The 21,986-nt window shown below is 45.0% G+C and overlaps 5 protein-coding genes across 5 annotated transcripts in view; 2 read left to right on the top strand and 3 right to left on the bottom strand.

Annotated features, from left to right (window-relative positions):
• Positions 1 to 6,441, bottom strand: part of LOC106810731 (putative pre-mRNA-splicing factor ATP-dependent RNA helicase DHX16) — a 21,320-nt gene extending 14,879 nt beyond the window's left edge. Inside the window, 12 exon segments of the mRNA XM_014814170.1 lie at positions 463 to 681; positions 683 to 727; positions 934 to 967; positions 1,032 to 1,063; positions 1,510 to 1,730; positions 2,046 to 2,223; positions 2,574 to 2,697; positions 2,884 to 3,056; positions 3,273 to 3,444; positions 3,643 to 3,719; positions 3,882 to 4,019; positions 5,960 to 6,441. Of these exon segments, the coding sequence (XP_014669656.1) occupies positions 463 to 681; positions 683 to 727; positions 934 to 967; positions 1,032 to 1,063; positions 1,510 to 1,730; positions 2,046 to 2,223; positions 2,574 to 2,697; positions 2,884 to 3,056; positions 3,273 to 3,444; positions 3,643 to 3,719; positions 3,882 to 4,019; positions 5,960 to 6,151 (1,605 nt within the window). The 5' untranslated portion in view covers positions 6,152 to 6,441.
• A 30-nt stretch (positions 6,442 to 6,471) lies between these two features.
• Positions 6,472 to 12,751, top strand: LOC106810741 (Sjoegren syndrome nuclear autoantigen 1 homolog). Its single transcript, XM_014814181.1, has 3 exons — positions 6,472 to 6,703; positions 12,067 to 12,266; positions 12,432 to 12,751. The coding sequence occupies exons 1-3, from the start codon at positions 6,652 to 6,654 to the stop codon at positions 12,534 to 12,536; spliced, it is 357 nt and encodes a 118-aa protein (XP_014669667.1). The 5' UTR covers positions 6,472 to 6,651; the 3' UTR covers positions 12,537 to 12,751.
• A 65-nt stretch (positions 12,752 to 12,816) lies between these two features.
• LOC106810732 (E3 ubiquitin-protein ligase SH3RF1-like) lies at positions 12,817 to 18,116 on the bottom strand. The gene has a single exon (XM_014814172.1). The coding sequence runs from the start codon at positions 18,099 to 18,101 to the stop codon at positions 15,684 to 15,686; it is 2,418 nt and encodes an 805-aa protein (XP_014669658.1). The 5' UTR covers positions 18,102 to 18,116; the 3' UTR covers positions 12,817 to 15,683.
• Positions 18,117 to 18,442: 326 nt separating this feature from the next.
• LOC106810742 (coiled-coil domain-containing protein 12-like) lies at positions 18,443 to 20,373 on the bottom strand. The gene is made up of 2 exons (XM_014814183.1): positions 20,292 to 20,373; positions 18,443 to 18,861 (listed from the first exon to the last, which is right to left on the bottom strand). The coding sequence occupies exons 1-2, from the start codon at positions 20,371 to 20,373 to the stop codon at positions 18,461 to 18,463; spliced, it is 483 nt and encodes a 160-aa protein (XP_014669669.1). The 3' UTR covers positions 18,443 to 18,460.
• A 336-nt stretch (positions 20,374 to 20,709) lies between these two features.
• Positions 20,710 to 21,986, top strand: part of LOC106810733 (dual specificity mitogen-activated protein kinase kinase 7-like) — an 11,211-nt gene continuing 9,934 nt past the window's right edge. The window contains exon 1 of the mRNA XM_014814173.1: positions 20,710 to 20,857. Coding sequence (XP_014669659.1) covers positions 20,710 to 20,857 — 148 coding nt within the window. The remainder of the gene's footprint in view (positions 20,858 to 21,986) is intronic.

Raw genomic sequence — 21,986 nt, forward strand, 5'->3', positions numbered from 1 at the left:
CGCGAGCGGAGACGCGCGGTGGTGTGCATCGCACGTACAAGCACAGTTCGTTTGCGCTCTCGATCTCCTGCCTGGCCGTGAGGAAACGATATGTCGGCCAGCGTCCTGCGTAACTGGATCTGCAGGACGGAGACGACGGCCGCGTCCAGTAGTTCGGCCTCGGGAGCCTTAGTGTAGAGAATGTCGACCGGGTAGCCGGCGCGGGATGCGGAAGATCGGAGCATCGTCGAAAAACTACAACCAAGTTAACATACAATATTTATGGATTTTGATAACCAGCGCTTGTTTAGCACTGTTCAACCCGATGATCCGACGATAACCTCGACTCGATCGCCGACATCATTGCTACGCATATATTTAACATCAACTACAAGTACGGTACTAACCGATCAATCGCGCGAACCTCCGAACCGGCCTTTCCGTAGACGCCCCGACAGCCGCCCGGCGCGCGCTGGACTGCACCGACGAGAATTTCTCGGCGTCGAGGGTCGCGCTGGATATGAGAAGCTTGAGGTCGGGCCGAAAGCGCGCGATGTCCTTAACGAGTCCAAACAGCACGTCGGTGTGCAGCGTGCGCTCGTGAGCCCCCCCCCGTCCGATGATGATGACGCTGTAGCCGGCGAGGTCGGGCTCGCTGAGAAACTCGCGCAGCAGCATGCCGTCGTCATGTACTTGAGCTGCGTGTGCGCTCCGACGTGCAGTCCTCGAAGCGGATCGAGTAGCCGACCTGCACGCGAAACAAGTGAACAGCTGTAGCAACAAGTGAACGGCTGTAGCAACAAGTGAACGGCTGTAGCGACAAGTGAACAGCTTTAGCAACAAGTGAACAGTTAGTGAATCACGATGATCAGCAATATCGACAATGTCCAAGGGGGTGTCGTTATCCACGGCAAAAACGTAGCGCTCACGATTAGACAGGTCAATTGGATTTACCTCGCCTCCGAGTTTGACGCCCATCTCCTCGCAACTCAAAACGCAGCGCAACACTCACGTAGGTCTTCGACTCTGCAAATTGGAGCTGACAAGCCTACGACCTTTCTTCTCTACCCCCTTTGTTGTAAGCCTGTACCAGACAAAAATTCCATCAGCGAAACACCTAAAAAACGTCTGAGTATCCTCCATGTAAGATTCTAAACGAAAGCGCGATATATAGCAGTGAATGATTATATTCAGCAGTAACAAATGGCCAAAAAAATACCAGGCAATAAATGAATTCATTTGTTTAAATTCAATTTAGAAAACTAATTTTAATTTCCTATTTAAACCTAACTCCACCGTTTTCATCCTAAAAATACCTATATAAACGTAAACCGCTCATGGGATTGTCATGAACCACAATAGTTAATATACTATTTACTATTTGGATGTGCTAATAAAACATTGCCGATCTTAGACATGTGTCCTATTTACCACACGGCACAACGAAATGTTAATCCAAATGATGTACGCAAGAATGTATTGTAACGAAAAGTACTACATAACGTAAGAGTGCTGATAGAGTGTACCTACATGTTCGTGGAGGTACTGTGGAATCTGAGTCGTCTTGCCACTGCCCGTTTCTCCCTCTATAATCAAGACTTGATGCTCGTCAATAGCCGCGAGAAGGTCTTCACGAAACGGATACACAGGAAGACTCTTCCTTACTTCCTGAATGCTCTCCTTCTTCTTCTCCCGCTCGGACAACACAGGCTCTTTTGAGTCCTTTCCCTTTGTGCCAGGCATCTGAAGAACTGTAAAATATAATATTGCAAATGCATGCAGCATCAGATCACATTACGACTATGCGCCATCATAGACAAATACTGTACAGATTTTTCTTAAGTTTACTTGGTTGCTTAGCTGAAATTCACTCACTAATCACCAATTCCCTTTTTCCTTTGCAACCGATACAAATAGTTTTGTATTACAAGCGCAGAACAATGCTCAATAGAAGCAGTGAAAAATAACTACTAGCATTATAACTTAAGAAATGAACTTGTGAAAAAAACCTAAAATACACTGGAAACATTTCCCCACATTGTTAAGTAGCAAATCTGTTACCGCACCTTGCACAAAGTCAATTTGATCCTCCAATACGTAGTCATAATCTTTTTCCTTCGTTTTTTCAGTCGCATCCCTAGCACCAAACTTCATCCGTGCTGTACCCAGTCTTTCTTCCTCCCATTTCTTCTGTTCATAATTTGGGCCTTTCTCCTTATCATCCTCATACATGTCTAACAATTTCTAAAAATGAAGGAGACAAAATAACAGACCTGTAAAAGCAATACTACTAAAAACAATACACTTTATAAGCATAGGTAAATAATATTATGATTTACGATATCTAACATAATCATTTATGACTGAAACAACACTCAACAATTAGATACTAATAACATCAACAACTACAAATATATACATTGAAATTATTTACTTAATTGACATAGTTAAACGCTTTCTTATATTTTATTGTTTTTTTTTATAAATGATCAAGCATAGGATGTGGTCTAAAAATTAGCAGTACAATTGTAATATTTGTCTATGTTGATATACTAAATCGTAACCACTGAACAGTGAAGCATATGTAGACTTACCTCGTTGTCCTTGGGGATGAAATATCTGTTAACCTTTTCAATTTCCCTGGCTTTCTGGTGGTCTTTTGCGAGTGCAAGCACATTTTTCTTGTATTTAGCTTCCGCCTTCTCTCTCTCCGTCAAACTGAAATTCAAATCTCACCTATATGACACCCAACTACATGCTAGCATAGGAAAAGATTCTGATTATGTTTGTCTCCACTATAACATGAATATTACTTGTGAAAGCATTCAGTTAAAATATGCACGCTATCAAGCAGAGCTGAGCAAAATGTAGCTAAGGGTACAAAGTCATCCTCTCTCAACTTACTGCTGATCACTGAAGAGATAGTCTTCGTCAACGATATCTGCCTCAAGTTCCAGCAGCTTGTCGTCAGTCCGCTTTTCCAGATACTTGCGACGCGACTCCACTCTTAGCTTAGGAAGAACCTTTTTCCGATCTTCTGCTTCGAGTTTCAGCCGCTGAGCAGCCGATTGGTACGCCTGTCAATGTGAGACAAGAAGTGACCAAAATGTGTGCATTTGTACATGTTCATGTAAAATTCCGTTGCTGGGCAACAGCAATCGAACCTTGTTGAGTTTATTTCAGTTTCCTTTTCATTATCAGACATTTACCAAGATGCCAACTCATGTAAACGCAGATGAAATTCGAAAGAAATCAGTGAAACCTCTACGGCACACATTCTAGTATATTTAGACCTTCTTATCAGACTTGGTAGCAACGCTTCTGGTTTTCTCCTTGTCCTTGTTGCGAAGACGTTTAGCAAACTCATCTCTCTCCTTCAGGTCATCTATCCTGTCCTTCTCCATCTTATCCATTTCATCTTCAGACTCTGACCTCGACGATTCCTCTTTCTTTACCCCTGACGCACTAACAGAACATTACACAATGAGGTAAAAAATACATAAAGATTTAAGATACACCCAAATCAGTGCAAATAAGAAAATACATTAATCATATGATATGCTGAAGACTGATTATTTCCAGTTTTCGTGAATAGCTTTTTATATATTTTAAAATCTATTACTATTTTAACATCTATATATATATTGATTTTTCCCTACTTACGATTCACTCTCAGAATCGCTGGATGATTCCTTTTTCTTTCTAATGTTTCTTTGTTTCTTTTTGGATGTCTTCAACTTCTAAAGAACAAAAAATAATTAGGATTAAGAAATTTACTTCCGAAAAACACGTAAGCATATATATATACAAGTGCTAGCACACAAATAGACACGAGACAGCTTCATTTGTTTTGTTCTACATTAACACGTTACCTGCCTGAGATAATATATAGGTATGTTTACCTTTGTTGGAGCTTGGTGGACTTCTTCACCACTGTCTCCATCTGAGACAAGTTGGTAGGATCTGTTTTTCGCTTGCTCCTTGAGGGCTTTCTCCTCACGTAATCTATTAGCATTCATTGCTTTCTCCTTGTGTGGTACCTAATACCGGGGCATATATTTCAATACTACACATACAAATGCGATATAAGAACACGCATGACATTTCAAATGTATTTAGCAAATTAACATTGATCCTGTGGAGAGATTGAGGTAGCTTATTTTTTCCTTAGTCCTTATATATCTGCTATGTGCATTTCAATTGCGATCATATTGCAAACCTGCATGTGATCAATGGCAGATTCTTATTCTCGTGAATTCCTATTTCTTTTGACTTGTTTAGTTGTTCGAATGAATCAAGAATATTTTTAAACTTACACCAGTATTAGTTACTAATAATATTTGATATGTGATATCCAGATATTTTTAGTTGCCAAATGTGTCATAATTTAATACCAGCATTTTTGCACAGGTACGAATTGATAGATCAACAGTGTCAACACTGTGGATTGCAGTATAAAAAAGTTTTTTGACTCTACAATTAATATAGTGAATTAACTAGAAAAAGAAGAGCACTCCAACATGGAAATTACAGCAAAATAACCTACTGAGCCTCATGTCTGAGTATGGAGTAGCTCTAGTAACTATAGCCCGCGTACTAGAGCCCTCTATAGCCGCGTACGGTTGCCGCTGGTAGCGGTTGCGGAGCCGGTAAGCTGACGGCTAACCGATGACCGATGCATAGAGTTACTAGAGCTAAGTATGGGGCTACTAAGACTGACTGAGTCTGGCAATGAGGCTTAAACAGCAAGAATGATCAAGTTTAAGGGCGTGTTTGTTTGGTCGGATCCACAGATCTCGATCCACCGAACCCGACCCTGCTAGCGAGGTGGATATTGATAGGGGATCCAATATGGCAGCCCGCGCCGCAATCACAGCTTGTTATTGTTATTGTCATGCATGATTAAGGTCACAGCGAACGCGAACGTTTGAAAAGTGAGGGCTCGAATTAACCTCGGCATACCGATCGACAATTGCCGATCGGTGCCCCTCAATTCGCCGTATGCCCTGATAAATCCAACCTCGACTGACGGCATCACCTGCTTTCCCGCTTTCTGTAATTGCGTCGGTGCGTCTACTAGACTGGTTCGCGGACCGACCTGTTTGTCGGCGAGGCGCGTGAATACATTGTCTAGCAGAGCGTGAGGCCGTAAGCGTACTACACTTTGCAAAACCGTCTTAGCTGCTAAGCGTGCTGTCTGCTGTTTCTGCTGAGTGCGGTGAGTTTGTCAGTTTGGTTTGGGTTGGGGTTCGAGTCCATTTTCCAGTGGATCGAGAATATCACTGGCATTTCAACAAATACAGTGAAATAAAAGATAAATGCATATAAATCTTATTGCAGCACATCACTAATACTCCATCTGTGGGGATTATATGGGAGTTGCGCAATGTAGTGCAGAGAGTCAGCATTTGTGCTGAATGTTAGCTTTCTTTTGCAGTGAAGCGAGTTGTTTTACGGCAGATAGGAAGAGTTATAGTGGTGCAGATGAAGTTGTAAGATTATTATGACATTATTTTATTTTTACTGAATTCAGGGTTCTCCAAGCTTTTCATTATAGCATGGGGTGATGCCTTTAGGCATAGTTGCAATCCGCCGAAGGCGGTTTGCCGTGCTAGGGGTCCGGGGGCTATGATATTAGCATGGCGGCTATGATATTTAGAAGGGGGTGCATTTTAGGATGGCGGGTCTCGACGATAGAATGGCGGCCGCCAAGGCTATAAGTGCTCTTGGAGAACCCTGTGATTTGTTGGAACTGCCAGTGCTCGAGATCTGTGGATCCGACCAAACAAACACGCCCTAAGAATTAAGATGTCAGAGCTAAACTTAGTCCGCAATGCAGACGTAAACTCCGCTTTGCTAATCTGAGGGTGCGGGTTTACCCATTACTGGGGTCTGCGTCGGCTCGGACTAAGCTAAACTAATCCGGGGTGTAACTGTTACACTAGGATTGAGCGCAAACTACACTAACTTAGTTACTTACCATGCCCCACAGTTCATGTGCAAACTCTGTCATATTTTCATCAACCTCGACTGTTCCAGTTTCCTTCAAGGTCTCCACAAACTCGTTTATGGACGTACTTCTCCCAGCAAGCGCAATTAAATACTGACCGACATACTTATCGCTCATGCCTAGCAAGTCGTACAACTTGTCGTTCACCCATCTATCCACCATTGTGACAGAGACAAACAAAAGTATAACTTAATAAATCAGGTAATGTTTGGGATTAGGTATCACCGAAACACATAATAAATAAAGAAGATGGCATATACTGTTTTCAATTTTAGTTATTACAAGCAACGATTACAAGCGACGATTCAACGTTGTTGAAATCAGCGTGTATTTACAACCTCTCAGCACAGATATTACTGTATACGGCAAACGCAGATTGGCGGTTTAAATAGCTTAATTTGTAATAAAAAATATATCAATTAATACTATCGAGTTACTATTTTAAATTATTGATCTCTGCTTAGCTTACTTATTAAAACATTTAATTTTGTTGGTTTTCTCATAGAGGTACACAAAGATGCGTGACGCAAAACGTGACGTCGTTAGCGTAAATACACAGGCGCCTTCTAGAATCACTTTCAAATTTTGTTATTAGAGCCCCAGCCCTAGAGATTAGTCTTGAAAGTCCAAGGAACTATACTTAATTCCATAATATAACTATAATGACACATCAAGGCGCTGCTCTTCAAAACTACAACAACGAGTTGGTTAAATGTAAGTTAGTTAGCTAAAATTCAGGAAACGCCAATGCAATGCCAATGGCAATGGCATCTCAAACAATCAATGAATCATAATGTCACACTGACAAGAGTAAAACTAAAACTAAAAGGCATTGCCATTGATGTTGATCGATTGTGGACACGGAAACTTGTACCGTTTCAATGATAAAATTATTAAAAATAAACACGCATTGTATATAGTAATAATATACTATTACTACCATAGAGATAATCATAGACTAGATTTAATGTTTAAATGTATTCTATATCAACTAACTCTGGATCTGGATAGTTTACTGCGTAGCCCACTCTACGTAAATTGTAGTCCGACTCCGAGTTTCCTCTGACCAATGCCCACAACGACGATTTTGGTGGATTTGGTGTGGGTTAGGAAAAGCTAACCCACACAAAATCCACCAAATTCGTCGATGTGAGCATTTGTCAGAGGAAACTCGGACTACGTAAATTGCTGTGCAAATGGCCAATTCACTACACAGTACACAGTCTCACTGCACTCCTGCTACAAACCCCGTATCCTCGTAAATAATAGTCTTCAAAGTTCAACGAACCGGCTTCATCAAGCAAGAGGGAATGCCAATCTTCACCTTCAGGACCATGATAAATTTAATGGAAAGTTGTGTTTAGCGTGGAGAAAGCGGACACAAAAAGGAGACCAATCAAGTTGGGCCAAAACAACATCAGCACTATCATGATAGCTTTTGGAAACCCATCTCACAGCTTTATGCTGAATGTCATCCAATTCTGAGCAGTTCTGAAGTGTATAGGGGCACCAGCCTGGCGAAGCACGTTCTAATATGGGGAGAACCATAGTTTTAAAAGCCAGGGACCGAGTTTTAGTATTGGCAAAGCTAAGGTTATACCGTAACATACCAAAGGAACAAGATGTTTTCTTACAAATATAATCAATGTGGGCATTAATGCAAAGAATTTGACATTTTTCAGCATTGAACGACATACTCCAGGTTGTTGCCCACTTCTCAGCATGAGTAATGGCACTCTGGAGGGCTAAATGATCACCCTTATTGTAGATGGTGCAGTGTAGACAGCAAAGTGAATAGAAGTAGAAAAGTCAGTTTCGGCCAACAAATCATTTATAAAGGACAAGAACAGCAATGCTTGTTGAGACTTGTCAAGACTTAATGTCCAATCATGAAGAACATTGATTAACTGGGTAACAGTAGAAAACTCATGTCAAAAACCATGTTGATGATGGGACAGAATATCATGCCTATTGAAGTGGCTCATAACAGGGGAATATGCTATATGCTCAAATGCCTTAGAGTCTTTAGAGCAAAGAGAAGTCGAAGATATTGGGCGATAATTTGAAGCAATTAGGGAAGATCTACCACCTTTATAAACTGGGGTAATGAGAGCTTTTTTTCCAATCAAAAGGAAGAGAACCTAGATCATAGGATTGACAGAACAAATTGTGTAGTGAAGGCCCAAGCTCATGTGCAAAGATTATGCAAAATAAAACCAGGCACCTTATCAGGACCAGCAGCCTGATGTGGGATATGTTCTTAAGTACCGAGTACACACCACTTAGGGAGCTGACAATTTTGCTCATCAGGGGGAACTTGTACATGGAATAGGGGTTGCACAAGAAGTATAGAAATCTGACTTGAATTGATCACTCAAAATAAACAGGCTTTCAAGGCAAGGAGACCCACAGACAATACCGTCACTACGGAGAAGGGATGGGATACCAGTTTCCCATTTTTTACATTTTATGAATCTCCAAAATTATCTACTGTGCACAAACTCACAGAAAGAAAGTGCGGTGGGAAAAAGCGTGAACGCCAAATTCGGGCAATGATAAAGGCAGTTGTTTGTATATTTTTGCTGTGATTGTGGCAGACTGTTACGAACGAAGCACGCGCTGCAAATTTGGCGCTCCGCGCTTTTATATAGGCCCAAAAAGAAGAGTAGGTAAACCATTAACAATTTGAAAGTGTCGACATGCATCGTTATAGGAGAAATAGGCATGTACAATGTCGCACTAGTGTTAAGCCATCGTTGATTAAGAATGAAAATGAAAGATAAGTGTCAATGACACTGTAGCCTCGCCAGCAAAGGGACAAATGACCGTGGTGAATGGGAAACAAGTACGCGAGTGGGGGGGGGGAGTTTTAGCCCACCACAGTTTTTAACAAGTATTTAGTGGTATATACTAAAGGTAAATAAAAACTTCTAGCTCATTTCCTTCATTGCTTTCTTAGATTAAAATAACTACTTCTAGAAACATTCATGTACTACAAATACGCCAACCCCCCCCCCCAAAAAGAACGCCTAGCAAGACGGCTTCTTGCGAGCTAGCAAGTGTAAACATTTTTATAATAGTTCAGATTTAGGCACTGCCTAAAAGCGCGGCAGCTCCATGTTAACGTGTTAAGATTGAGAGCGATACGCGTTAATTCCACGGTAGCGCTGCCCCTATATACCACGCTGACATGGTGTTTCCCTGCACCCCATAATCACAAACTTTTGTCAAAGGTTAATTGGTGCATGCGAAGTGTTTACTTCGTGCGGGGTCGCGCCCTTTCCTACCCGTGGGAGTTTTTTTTTCTGGCAGTAGCCACGGTTGCCATCTGTATATCGCCAATTAATAATTTATAAACCAAAATAATCACATTTGTGACGGTAGATGGCGCCTAACCCTTCTTTGATGTTTGCTTAGCGATGGCGTTTCGAAATAAATAGCTGTATGCTGCCGTTATCCGGACATGTTTGTAAAACTTTAACTCTAATATAGACGTTATCGGCAGGGTGCGACAGGAAATACGCAATTTTTGCATTAAAGATATTGTCAACTGAAAGTCTTGAAAAACGAACCAGACGAGTGTGACCACCCCACCAGACTGTTATCTGCGTGTCTATATAAATATTGCTATATAATTGCCAAAACCTACCTAATTTCCATTATTTTTGTTTAAATAAATCAAACCCCTGTGATACGTTTTTGGGGCCAGCCCTTATTCATTCACATACCATAAAAATGAGGCAAAAATCCGTTGAAGCTGAAACTGTACTAATGGCAATTTTCCATTTTTTGCCCCAAAAAATTGCCGTTGGTCGAAAGTACGTCGACTGGCCTGGCCGTACTCCAAAATAGGACGTGCATACCGTCTCATAGCAAGTAAAACTATACCCTAATTTCAAACATGTGGGTCAAACGGTTCCTGAGTATCGTTGACCGCTAAGCCAAAATGTTGCACGGACGTACGACGGACGGACGACCCATCGGCCAATAGCTATCTTGACGATGGTCGAAGCGTTGAGCCTAAAAAATCAGTAAGATTTTGCATAGAAGCTTGACTGTATCCTTAATCTGCTTCAAGTCCACAAAAGTGGTATTTATGAGGGTATAATTCACTTGTATGACATTCTGGATTGAAGTATGTGTGTATGTGCATGTACTAGTATTTTATCATATTGAAAACAGCAATATTCCAAGTGAAAACTAAACAACCTACCTATCCTCTTTCGGCCTTGTGACCAATAAGGCCAGAAGGCTGCAATGGTCTCATGCTCATATGTTGATATATCATGTGAAAAACACCACAGGGCTGCGGCCGGGCGCGCGTGACGCCCGCGCCCGACGATGTGCTAACGAATCTGGTTTCCTGGCATTTTCTTTCACCAGGCCTATACAAAAACAAGTAGAACTACGGTGCAGGATTTAGAATTATGTGTGTATTAGGTTTGTACCAGCAGTATGAGTTATGACCATTCTACTTACATGTTGATCCATGCCAGCGGTTTCCTACGCATCTGCTGGGTTCTGAATATAACAACATTGTTATAATACAGGTCACAGTTTTCTATGATTATAAAATGTAAGGTACTATAGGAATTTGATCATTTTAACTTGAGGAATCAATTAACAGACATATGATATGCAGGGTTTCTTATACATAAGAGGCACAGTGGCGCACCGCCGTTTGTCAAATTTAACATCACCATTGTGAAAATGTTTCAGGGTGCCTCAAATGCAGTCTAAGACATTCAAAATGTTAAACCTTTGAGGACTTCCCCCATCTCCCTCTCTCCCCACACGTCCGCCTTTAGCATCCGCATTGCGGTGCCTTTGAATCCATCGATGCGCCAGGTGTTTTTCCCAAACTGCCCATTACCTCCTTTTTCTAATTTTCCCTCTTTTTCTAATTTTCCCCAGAAGAAGAAACCGCCTGATATGTATATGACACCCACATACCTCCTACAATTGTGCTGTTGTGTGGGGGGCGGGTGCACAGTTTGCAGGCGTTGCAGCTTTGAATGCCACTTTAATGTTAACTTAATTTATATCGGTACTTATACACCAAGAGTAATGTATAGTTCTAGCAGCGAGCAGCAGCATTACTATTATTGACACTACCTGCTCAGGGTTCTGCCCAGGATTTTTTAGTGTCGGGCGCATCCAAGTTGCGACGAAGTCGATAGATGCAAGCGCCGTAGGCCGCGAAGCCAATCTAGGGCGGGTCCGGGGCATGCCCCACCGGGAAATTTTTTAATTTTGATAGTTCTGAAAACTCAATTTCCTGCATTGCTGAAGCCAATAAAGCCCATATATCACTTTTGCTTTTTATGATATCAAAAATTAGTGCCGCGGCGCGAGATATATGAGTGCCGGGTGGCAACCGCGAGTGCCGGGCACACCCGCCCACCGCCGCCCACCGTGGGCAGAACCCTGCTGCTTCTACATAATTATATTGGGTGTTCCTTCTGAAATATGAGTGTTTTGCTGTGCTAGGCATGTGTTTTCAATTTAGATTGGATGTGAATTCGTCAAATGTATTAAACCGTATGTATTACACATTTAAGATCCTTAAATTAACAGGTTATGTTTAGTGACATGGATAGTAGCAGGAGTTAATAAAGACAAATTTGTCTTTATTAAAACAATTTTGACTTGTTATTTATTACTTATTTTTTTACTTAAAATTTATTAAGACAAATTTGTCTTTATTAACTCCTGATAGTAGTAGTAATACCGGCACCTTTATCAGAATTAGAAACAGTTTTCAAACGTTTTTACAAGTGTATTTTTACCCTGTGAAACTCCCCCCCCCCCCCAATGTTAGGTTGCACCTTGGTAACAAATATTTCTCATTATGCTGAATGAATCAATTTAAAGAGAGAGCATTTGTATACTCTACTCTTCTTAAAACGATCTAATTATATAGTTTTCCGACAAGTAGTAGTGTGGAATTGCAGTTAGTGATGATATCGGCGGTCTAACGAACTCTCATTGTGTTGGTTGTAAGATTATTTCATGACACATCATGCAAGAATGCAATACTTGTCTCTTACAATAGTTGTCTCTTTGCCAATTGACAGGTATAGCCGAATTGTGCGATAAACGCAATGAGCTTCACAAACAGATCATACAAGAAGAGAATGAAAAGTCGAAACTGCAGAATGACCTTCGCATTATTACCGACAGATTGGCGAAGGTCAATGAAAACCTCAGCAGAAAAATTGCAGCGAGGAACGAGTTTGACAAAACGATAGCCGAAACGGAGTCTGCATATTCAAAGGTGCGTTCGCACACGGCGCTGTATCATTGGTGATCATTCATCGAAAACCACTTACACTGCGCACGCGAGTAACCAGGTCTTGTGAAACGTTGATTTAGATTCTGATAAGAGCAGTCGGACCACGCTAACATAATAACTTTTGTCATTTGTTGCTTGCATGCTTAGATCCTGGAGAGCTCACAGAGTTTGCTGAACGTTCTCAAGCGTGAGTCGGTGGAGCTCAAGGAAAGGGTGACAAGTGCTGGGCCTCTGAAGGCCACTTCGCAATGAGCAACGCAGACAAATGACACCATAGTGTGAATACCGTCCCTAACCTTGTTATATATAGTACCGCCTTCTTTATAAATAAGAAATGCAAATATGTACATTAACTCGAGCGTCGAGATTGAATTTGTGTGATTGTCAAGGTCAACGATGTTAGATAATTACAGAATCCACCAACCTCACTTCATGGGAGTGTTCCTTGTGGGTTAATGTGCTTGTAAATAGTAAATAGTAATAGTAATAGTAAATAGTAGAGCACGTGCGTTTGCAGTAAAAAACATGCATGTGTATATAAAATTTAAAACTTTATTTGTAATATTATGTATTGGATATGTTTATTGTTTGTAACACTCCTGAGAGCACATACCCAATGGCAGTAGCAAGCACAACGTCTGCCTTATACAAAATAGCATATTTTGTACTTAGGTTCCATAGCAAAATGATGCCAAACACATATATAGCCAGCTGCAGTGCAGATGCAGTGAAATATAAACCAATCGTACAATCATGAGTGAATAAAAACACATTTGTTTTTATTTACTCCTGGTACAATTATTCAATGATATATATCTTCTATTATGATACAAAATACTACTGATGAAAATACACGTTCCAATTTTGGCTGATATTTAAATAAATCAACGATGCTACAAAAACAAACTTACCAAAAATACACCTCTAGGAAATGCTAGAATTCATTGCTACCAGTATGCACAGCTTATCCTTCTGATTAAAATCACACAGCTAAGTAGCACTGTCTGATATCACGAAAACGCTTGTAAATATCCATTTAATTTTATGTTAGTCCGCCATTCCCTGTGTAGCTACAGGGAGAAGCATGTTGCTTGAAATAACTGATGTAGCAAATTTCAGATGACAGTTTCAAATAGATAGTGAGTACAGACTAGTAGCTTGTTTCTTCAACATACAAAATCCGCATTGAAACGCGCTTTTCTGCGACTTGATCAAAATTTAAGAAAACGAGTGACTTTTGAAAATTGGATGCAAGTGACGGGACCAGCTTAGTCATGTTAAGTTCACAACACACATCTACGTCGGCTGCCGTTGAGTGGTTAGTCATTACACTACTACTGCGCTGTCTACTTGACAGATGAGACTCAGATGTACGCTAACTCCCAGTTTCCTATTCAGCCAACCGCAGAGAAAAGGGCAGAGGACAAATCATGTCTAGGCATGTCACAAATATACTGTCCGATCCCATGACTAACGCTTTCCTGACTTAACTGAAAAGAAGACTAGTGTTTACTTTTAATTTCCGTACATACTTTTGGACACTGATAATAATAAAGGGGTACAATCAAAACATAACTAATCGAAAATTTATCGATATACAGTTAAGAGTAGCAGATAAGGGACCAGAAACTCTAAGGGTAGAATATGGGAATAAACGCCTTGTACACATTAGCAAGCTTGGCAGACAAGTTCCTACTGTAATAAACATGTAAATCAGGAGTCTATCAATAGATTGATACGCTCTTGATGTAATACATAGTACACACCTGACTACTAGATGTTTCGTGTGAAAAGATGAAGACTTACCAAATTAACTATGATCACTGCTTTGTAAAGCAGCAAGTGTGTGGCAGAGTTTCCTTCTCGCAAAATATACTTCATAGTTAATATCCCTCGTAAGTGTATCAAGTTAACCACCATAATGTGTGTAGCTATGAAAACAAGAACCAGTCGTAGTTAATGTAATATCGCCAACGCATAAAAAGTGGTAGAATTATAAAAATAGCACTGTGTCATCAAAACATGAATATCAAATTATCATATATGCAAAAATACAGTTGTTGTGAAGATGCTGCTAGTGCTAGTGCGTATCTCATTGATCAGCCGCCTTTTATTTAAAAACGTTGGGATTTTTGTGCCTTGTACTGCTCCATGACGCTTCCAAGTTAGTATATATATATACATTTACATCGATAATACTGAGTAATTCCATATGTGCAACAGTAATAGTGCCGAGTCACTCTACCCCTAGTGATTATGATACCATCATTGTTTTCTTGCATCTTGCGGGCGTCAAAACTGGAGCAAAGGGAAATCTGTAAAACTTGCAAATGTACATAGTCAACTAGAGAGTGTGATTAACCCCAAAAACTGTAATGAAAAGCACACTTCAGTACACACTTGCTGTCCCACGTTTTCAGAGCAGTCAGATGTGCCACTGCGGCACCAAGAATTTCTGAACCAACCCACTTTGTGTTCTCAACACCTGATACCTTAGAGCAATCAGGCAATAATTGTGCTAGTGTATGCATTACGTTTCCGCTGCGCGAATCAGTCAAAGAGGGTTTACTACGGTTTCCTAGAAACCGACGCACTGTACTTCCTTTCTAAATTTAATCCTGCACACATGGTTCTGCTTGCGTAGGAACCGAGAGTTCATCACAATTACATGCTACATTAGCTAGCACACGAGCTGTGCATTTGTTGTGTCCAGCTTTTCTTCCATTGAATTCCGCACACGTCTCGCATTCCATTCAAACCGTATCCGTCGCAACCAAGAGTAGATAATATAACATGTTATATTATCTACTCTGGTTGAAACCGACCTGCTGTAACCTTTGCCCCGTCGTCTGCACATAAATAACATATTTCGCTTCAAGTTCAGCAAAACTTTGGCAATCGGTCGACTAGATATCGATTGGAATTCTTCGTTTCGTAAAAATTTCCCGCAACAACGTTTGTAATAATTTGCGCGTGCAACCAATGAGCCGACGACTGCGCTACGCTCGACTCCATCCCATTCTCTCAGGCTCGTCTGTTTTGAAACCTATACACCATCTGTTTCATCATCGCAAGTGCTCCGGAGAAATGCAGCGACAATTTGGCTATTGGCTTTGGATCTATGGGATATTGACGCGACGCTGCGTTTACGTAATCGACTCGCAAATCATTGCATTCCACACAGTACTGATGAACGTAACAAAAATAAGTCGGGCCAATTAGCGCAGACCACTCGGAGAGACCTTCGGAAAATGTATAAACCAAAGCGACCATCTAACCCAGCTATGCGGCACATGCGCATAAAAGCAGCAAGATCTCAGTACAAAACTATTACTCCGATTTCTCATCTCAACGAAAATAAAGCCTTTGTTTACACATCCGTGAATCGAAAAAACGACATCAAAAGCTCTCGACAAACGTTCCAGGGAACAGCCCGCCCTTACCGGTCCGCTGCAGCGTGCCCTTGTACCATCCGTCGTCGCGCTTCTTGTGCACGTACACAATATCGCCAATCTTCAGCTCGAGCTCATGCTCCCCCTGGGGAGGGTAGGGAACGACGCAGCGAAAGCGTTCCCGGATCAGCGGCGCCGGCTGCATCGGCCTCGAGTCCGACTGCAAATCCGCGGCCGTGGCGCCATCTGGCGTCGACAGCGAGCGGTTCGCAGCAGACGTGATGTCACCGTCGGACCGATGGTGTCGGCCTTGCGCCGCCGCCGCCGCCGTCACGGGGGAGCCACCGTCCGCGGTCGGGAGCGGATGCAGCTGCCCGGCGTGTTTCTTCCGACCGCTGCCCGTTAGGAAGTGGAAGAGGTCCTTCGCGGACTTCTCCTTCTTTCCACCAAACCTCTTCTTCTTCTTCTCGAGCTTCTCCTCCTTCCAGCCCTTTGCCGCGTCCGGCCGCGCGTCTCCGTGCCACAAGCCGCCGCCGCCTCCGCCGCCGCCGCCGCCGCCGACGGACATGTTGGGCGGGGCCGACACGGTGCTGGAGGTCGGCGTGACCTGACCGAGCACGGACGGCGACGAGACGACGCGGCGCGACGCCGCCGACGCGCTCACGTACGGCCGCGGAGGCACCGCCGCCGCCGCAGTCGTCATCCCGCACGTCTGCCTCGGCGGGATCGACACCTCCGACTTGGGGCTGCCGCCGAGCGCGCACGTTCGCACGCCCGCGGTGGGCTGCCTCGCGGCGGCGGCCCGCTGAGGCAGCGTCGACGGCGACTTCGCCGCCTGCGCGTAGTTACCCGGGAAGACGCCGGCTGCGTTCGTCCGCAGGCAGATGCCGCGGTACCAGCCGTCGTGACACTTCTCGAGCACGCTGTACAGGTCGCCCTTACGCAGTTCCAGTTCGTCCGGCTTCTGGGGCTTGTACGGGTAGAGGGCGCTGTACAGAAGGGCCGGCTGGTTCTTCTTCGCTGCGGACGCGAGCCGCGCCGCGCTGATCCCGGACGTGCCGAGAGCGACCGAGCCTTGCACCGCGCCGCCACCGCCCGGCCCCGCACAGGACAGCATCGTCGTCGGGTAAGCTTCCTTCCCTGCTTGGGGCGGAGGGTGCAGCGGTGGCAGCCGGGCAGACTCGGTGCTCGTTCGCGGAGGAAGCGTCACCATGCCGATCTCGAGCGAGTGCCGCTGCGACGGCACAGCCGCGCGTACCGGCGACGACGGCAACGCCGACATCGAGTGTCGCTTTTTTGTCGGCAGCAAGGCGGCCGCGCGCGCCGGCGTCGTCTGCTGCCCGTCGCTCTCCGACGTGTCCGACGTGCTCGGGGTAGGTGGCGCCACCTTCGCCGGACCGGGCGCGCTCGCCGATAACTTGATGAGCGCCTTCGCCGGATTGTTCAGGTCGACAAACGAAATCGGGAAGATGCCGATCCTGTCGGCGAGCCGGCCCTCCGCCCAGTTCTCATCGACGCGTCGTATCACCTGGATGACGTTCCCCTTCTTGAACGTGAGACAATCCTTCTCGTTCTGATCGCTCACCTTGAAGTCGTACAGCGCCTTCGCCTGCGGCGCCGCGCTGGGCAGAGGCGTCAGCACCTGGATGTAGCTGACAGGAAGGAATCCGTGGCGGCCGTCGATCTCGCCGACGTACCAATTGTCGTCGATCTGCTTGCGAAGCAGGATGAGGTCGCCGCGTGCGAAGGTCAGGTCGCCGTGCTCCCTCGCCTCGTAAGCGAACAGCGCCCGCGCGCACGGCTGCGCGGGCCGCTGCTCGCCCGCCGCGTGCGACGGGCTGCGCTGCGGTGGCGTCCCGCGGCTCCCGCCCGCCTGTGTCGTCGTCGTCGTCGCGGAGATGCCTAGGCGCGGCGAGCAGACTGTCCGCGCGGGAGACTCGCGCGCGGAGATGCCAGCAAGCCCCGGACTCGTTCCGGCCGATTGCGCGTCGCCCGTCTTAGCGACGCTACCTGGCGAACCGCCCGTGTTAGCGACGCCACCTGGCGAGCCGCCCGTGTTAGCGATGCCACCTGGCGATCCGCCCGTGTTAGCGACGCCACCTGGCGAGCTGCCGGTGTTAGCGATGCCACCTGGCGAGCCGCCCACTACATTGTTGCTTGCAGTTGGCAGCTGCGCGTCAGTGACACTGCGCGTCTTCAGCCCCTCCAGTAGCCGCACGAGGAGGATGTTCGTTGGAAGACCGTCAACCTTAACATCGACCAGCGTCCGGCATTCGGGACAGCGGAGTTCGCGATGCGACTCGACGATCTCCTCGAGGCATCGTCTGCAGAACGTGTGTTGGCACGGCAACACGCGACTGGTCTCGTCCAGCATCTCGAAGCACACCGAGCACTCGAGTAGGTCGTTCAACAGCTTGTGATCCATCGCAGGTCGAGCGTAAAGCGCTACAACGTTAGCGGTGGAGGCAGTCACACAATTCCCACTTCACAGCGTTCACTTGATCTAAAGTCAGTACATTAGAAAGTCATGTTCCTTTACCTAGCTGGCCACATCTCAATCGTCATATAATAGTCATTATACTGAGCTTAGATGAGAGTCATGATCAGCTAGCGCATCACACAATCAATACATTAGAGTCTAGAAGATCGCCGGAAGCACTGGGACACATCACGAGTAAGCTGCACCATCGTACCCGGTCGCAATTCCCAACATGATTGTCGTGTCTCGCAATAAAAAAAAATTTTTTTTAAGTCGGTTCTCTCCGGAGATCGCTCAGGAGGCGATCAGTCGGAGTCGCCGGCGTTCTCAGCGGCCTCGGTCACCGCGGCGACGGCCGAAGCAAGGTCGCTGACCTTCCCCGTCTGCAGGCGCTCTCGGATCAACTCTGCGATGGCCTTCTGAGTGCGCTTATCGAGTCGCTCGAGCTTCCGCGCGACGTCGCGTTTCAGGTCCCAGTCGGGCTTGCGCGGCGCGAGGTTGATGAGATCGACCTCCTCGATGACGGGCGCGGGCCGGCCCGCCTCTAGCTGCTCGGCAACGCTTTCCTCGAGGCTCACCGGCTTGCTGTCGGCAATGGCGTGCTCCTGCAGGCTCTCGTCGGTCGGCCTGTAGCTGCGGAAGACTGGCTTCGCGAGTGACTCGCCCGCGGCGTGGCGCTTCCCCTCGGCGCTGTCCGCTTGTTCACCTGCGGGTTGACGAGACGGCACTGGTGAACGAGAACATTGGTACAAGTGTCTGGTTCGAGGATATAAGAGCTGTCCCCAATTCATTTTCGCAATGTGCGACATGTGTGGACAGCTCTTATATCCTCGGGCTACAAGTCTCGTCCATGTGACAGGTTATTGGACGGCAAGACGGTTATAGTGTCGGATAATTTTCGGCACACCCGCTGCACTGGATAACAACTCGTTGGTTACTCGAAATTAAAAGCGTCTCACGAATTGTTTTATCATTCTTCTTGATCTTGATACAATACACCGACAGTAACCAATTCTGGCGTTGGCGGGAGTCAAGAGAGGGCTGCCTGCTCTCTTCTTGACACAGTTTTCCACACTCTATCTCCTACATCATTAACCCTAACCTAACACATACTAGTAGTACGGCTGAGAGGGTCTATGTCCCCCGGGGTACTGCCGGAACGTACCCTGGGTACAATCCGGTATACCGGAACGTACTCTGGTACTATCTCATATGCCGGACCGTACCTCGCCTACTCCACTAACGAGTCTAGGGAGTCGCCTACGCCTACTCCCTAACCCGAACCCTAACCCTAATCCTAACCATAACCATATCAAATAGTGAACAGGGTACGTTCCGGTATAACGTTCCGGTATACCGGACCGTACCCAGGGTACGTTCCGGCAGTACCCTGGGGGACATAGACCCTATGAGCAGTAGTACAAGTAGTAACTCCAGTATCCTAACCGCTGCCTAAGTATAATAACGATTTCGTGTAGCACTAGTATCGCTGAGAGGGTCTATGTCCCCCGGGGTACTGCCGGAACGTACCCTGGGTACGGTCCGGTATACCGGAACGTACCCTGGTACTATCTAATATGCCGGACCGTACCTCGCCTACTCCACTAACGAGTCTAGGGAGTCGCCTACGCCTACTCCCTAACCCTAATCCTAACCCTAACCATACCAAATAGTGACCAGGGTACGTTCCGGTATACCAGACCGTACCCAGGGTACGTTCCGGCAGTACCCTGGGAGACATAGACCCTATGAGCACTAGTATCAGGCATGTTTGAAAGTTATTCATGGTAGCCTATAATATATATCATGATCACTAGATCAGCAGTATACCCAAGGTCTCGCATATGCAGTGTGTCTTACGGAGGTCAATCCCCACCTAGAAGTTCATTAATACACCTTTCCTACCTTGAGAGTTTGTGGGATACATACAGACAGACAGTGTATATTTAGCCGTAAAAATCCCAGTGTCTAAGTAAAAAACTAAAACAGTAAAACTAAAAAGTTAAAGTTAAAACGACGTTTGTGCACACTCCCTGTTATATTTCACTCATAACTACGCCGCAGTGCAAAGTACGAGTTTATAAAGAATTACGTTAAAATTGTGTACAATTCACTCAGAGATGTGGGGACCGTTACCTAATCGTTTCTGACGAAGCTGCTTGATCCTTTCTTGTCGTTTCTGGGCAGCATCCTGTAAGGATGAACTTCGGTCAGCCATATTCGCACTCATGTGATCGCGTCACGCCATCTATCGAATTAATAGTACACGAAATCATAGAACGGTCAACGAGTTCTTCTGAGCAAAAATCCCCTGCTGTTTGTTTCGATGGGGTCTACAAACAACTTATTTTGTAGAAAATTCGAATGATTTAAAGTTCTGCTATCATATGCATGTTGTGTGCAACTTATAGCATTAGAACGTTGTGAATTATCAGGGCTCGAATAGGGTGGAGCTATGGGGTGGAGCAATCGTGGCACCAAATTACCGATGAGCGCCAAGAGATGGCGTAAGCAACACCAGTTACGCAAAATCAAAATGCTCTTCTGTTTAGTCATGGCGTCAACAACATCATCTTCGTTTCAGAACAAGATGAGTAAAATCGAAGCAAGACTACGCGCTGAGAATGAGGCTTTAAAACGAGATAAAGTACAGACTTCATTAGATCTAGATTTGCATCTTAGCCCCCGGAGACAAAGACCAAGTACGCTTAATAAATTTAATTGACGTAATGTTAGTTGTTACTCGGTTACTGTGTCACTGTCAGTGTGTGTGTAGACTGTAGATACTGTTAGTGTTAGTGTTAGTGTTACTGTTAGAGTTACTGTGTTAGACTCTTACTCTTAGACTTAGTCTTACTTAGTCTTAGAGTGACGTTAGAGTTAGTAACCCGGTCGTAACGTCGCCGTGAGTGAGTTGGTATGTCTTGGAATCTGTAACTTCGCGAACAAACGCAATTTAGCGCCAGTGTCAGTAGGCCTAGTATCCACTGTGTGGTATTTTTCCGAGGCACATTGGGCCTGGCGGTGGGGGCACAGAAGTTCGAATGGCAAGCTCATGTAACATTGTAGATACAATAATGTAACCCAAACCCAAGAGGATAGGGTTACAAAGCCTCCCTATTCTTTTGTGCGGAGGAATGCCCGAGTGAATCACTCGGGGGGGGGGGGGCCGGTTTGCTGGTGCGTTTTCAGAGACTAGAACTTCCAAACTGGGGTTATTCTCAACACGAACCTTTCTCCGCTATCCAGGAACTTACTATGTATCGCAATACTCTGTATTAAACTAATATAACCTGTTACACAAATTCGAAGTGACGAGCCGCGGATATTTCAAGCGCCATTTCTGTTGACCTGTGACGTACGCATTCCCAGTGGGGAAGTTCTAGTCTCTGAAAACGCACCAGCAAACCGGCCCGAGTGATTCACTTGGGCATTCCTCCGCACAAAAGGATAGGGAGGCTTTGTAACCCTATCCTCTTGGTTTTGGGTTACATTATTGTATCTAGTAACATTGTACCAGTCGTTAATGCCTACAGGCTGTCTGGGGCCAGTTGCTGTGACATTGGTGGTAAACGTTGTGGTTGCTCACCGTCACTGAAGTGTCTATTGACCTTTACTTTATTACCTTTGACCTTACTATTGACCTTTACCTTTATTAACACGATTTTATCATATCTCTGTAGCTGTCAGTAACATCTAACTAATTGCAAGTGCTTTGGCATTAAATTTACATGGTATTGCAGGCTATAGAGTGATGCGGGGCACACTTGTTCTGTGTTTCTGTGTGATTATATTGTGTCGCGCTGTTGTGTGTCCCCAGTAACACTCTTA

The sequence above is a fragment of the Priapulus caudatus genome, unplaced genomic scaffold (genome assembly GCF_000485595.1).
Source record: "Priapulus caudatus unplaced genomic scaffold, Priapulus_caudatus-5.0.1 Scaffold469, whole genome shotgun sequence".
Lineage (NCBI taxonomy): Eukaryota > Metazoa > Priapulida > Priapulimorpha > Priapulimorphida > Priapulidae > Priapulus > Priapulus caudatus.

Bases quoted from the DNA above. Each gene is read 5' to 3' on its own strand.
- LOC106810741 (XM_014814181.1), top strand. From the start codon at position 6,652: ATGACACATCAAGGCGCTGCTCTTCAAAACTACAACAACGAGTTGGTT. The intron at 6,704-12,066 runs GTAAGTTAGTTA...GCCAATTGACAG, and splicing joins CAACAACGAGTTGGTTAAAT to GTATAGCCGAATTGTGCGAT. The intron at 12,267-12,431 runs GTGCGTTCGCAC...TTGCATGCTTAG, and splicing joins CGGAGTCTGCATATTCAAAG to ATCCTGGAGAGCTCACAGAG.
- LOC106810732 (XM_014814172.1), bottom strand. From the start codon at position 18,101: ATGGATCACAAGCTGTTGAACGACCTACTCGAGTGCTCGGTGTGCTTC.
- LOC106810742 (XM_014814183.1), bottom strand. From the start codon at position 20,373: ATGGCTGACCGAAGTTCATCCTTACAGGATGCTGCCCAGAAACGACAA. The intron at 18,862-20,291 runs GTAACGGTCCCC...GTCAACCCGCAG, and splicing joins GCTTCGTCAGAAACGATTAG to GTGAACAAGCGGACAGCGCC.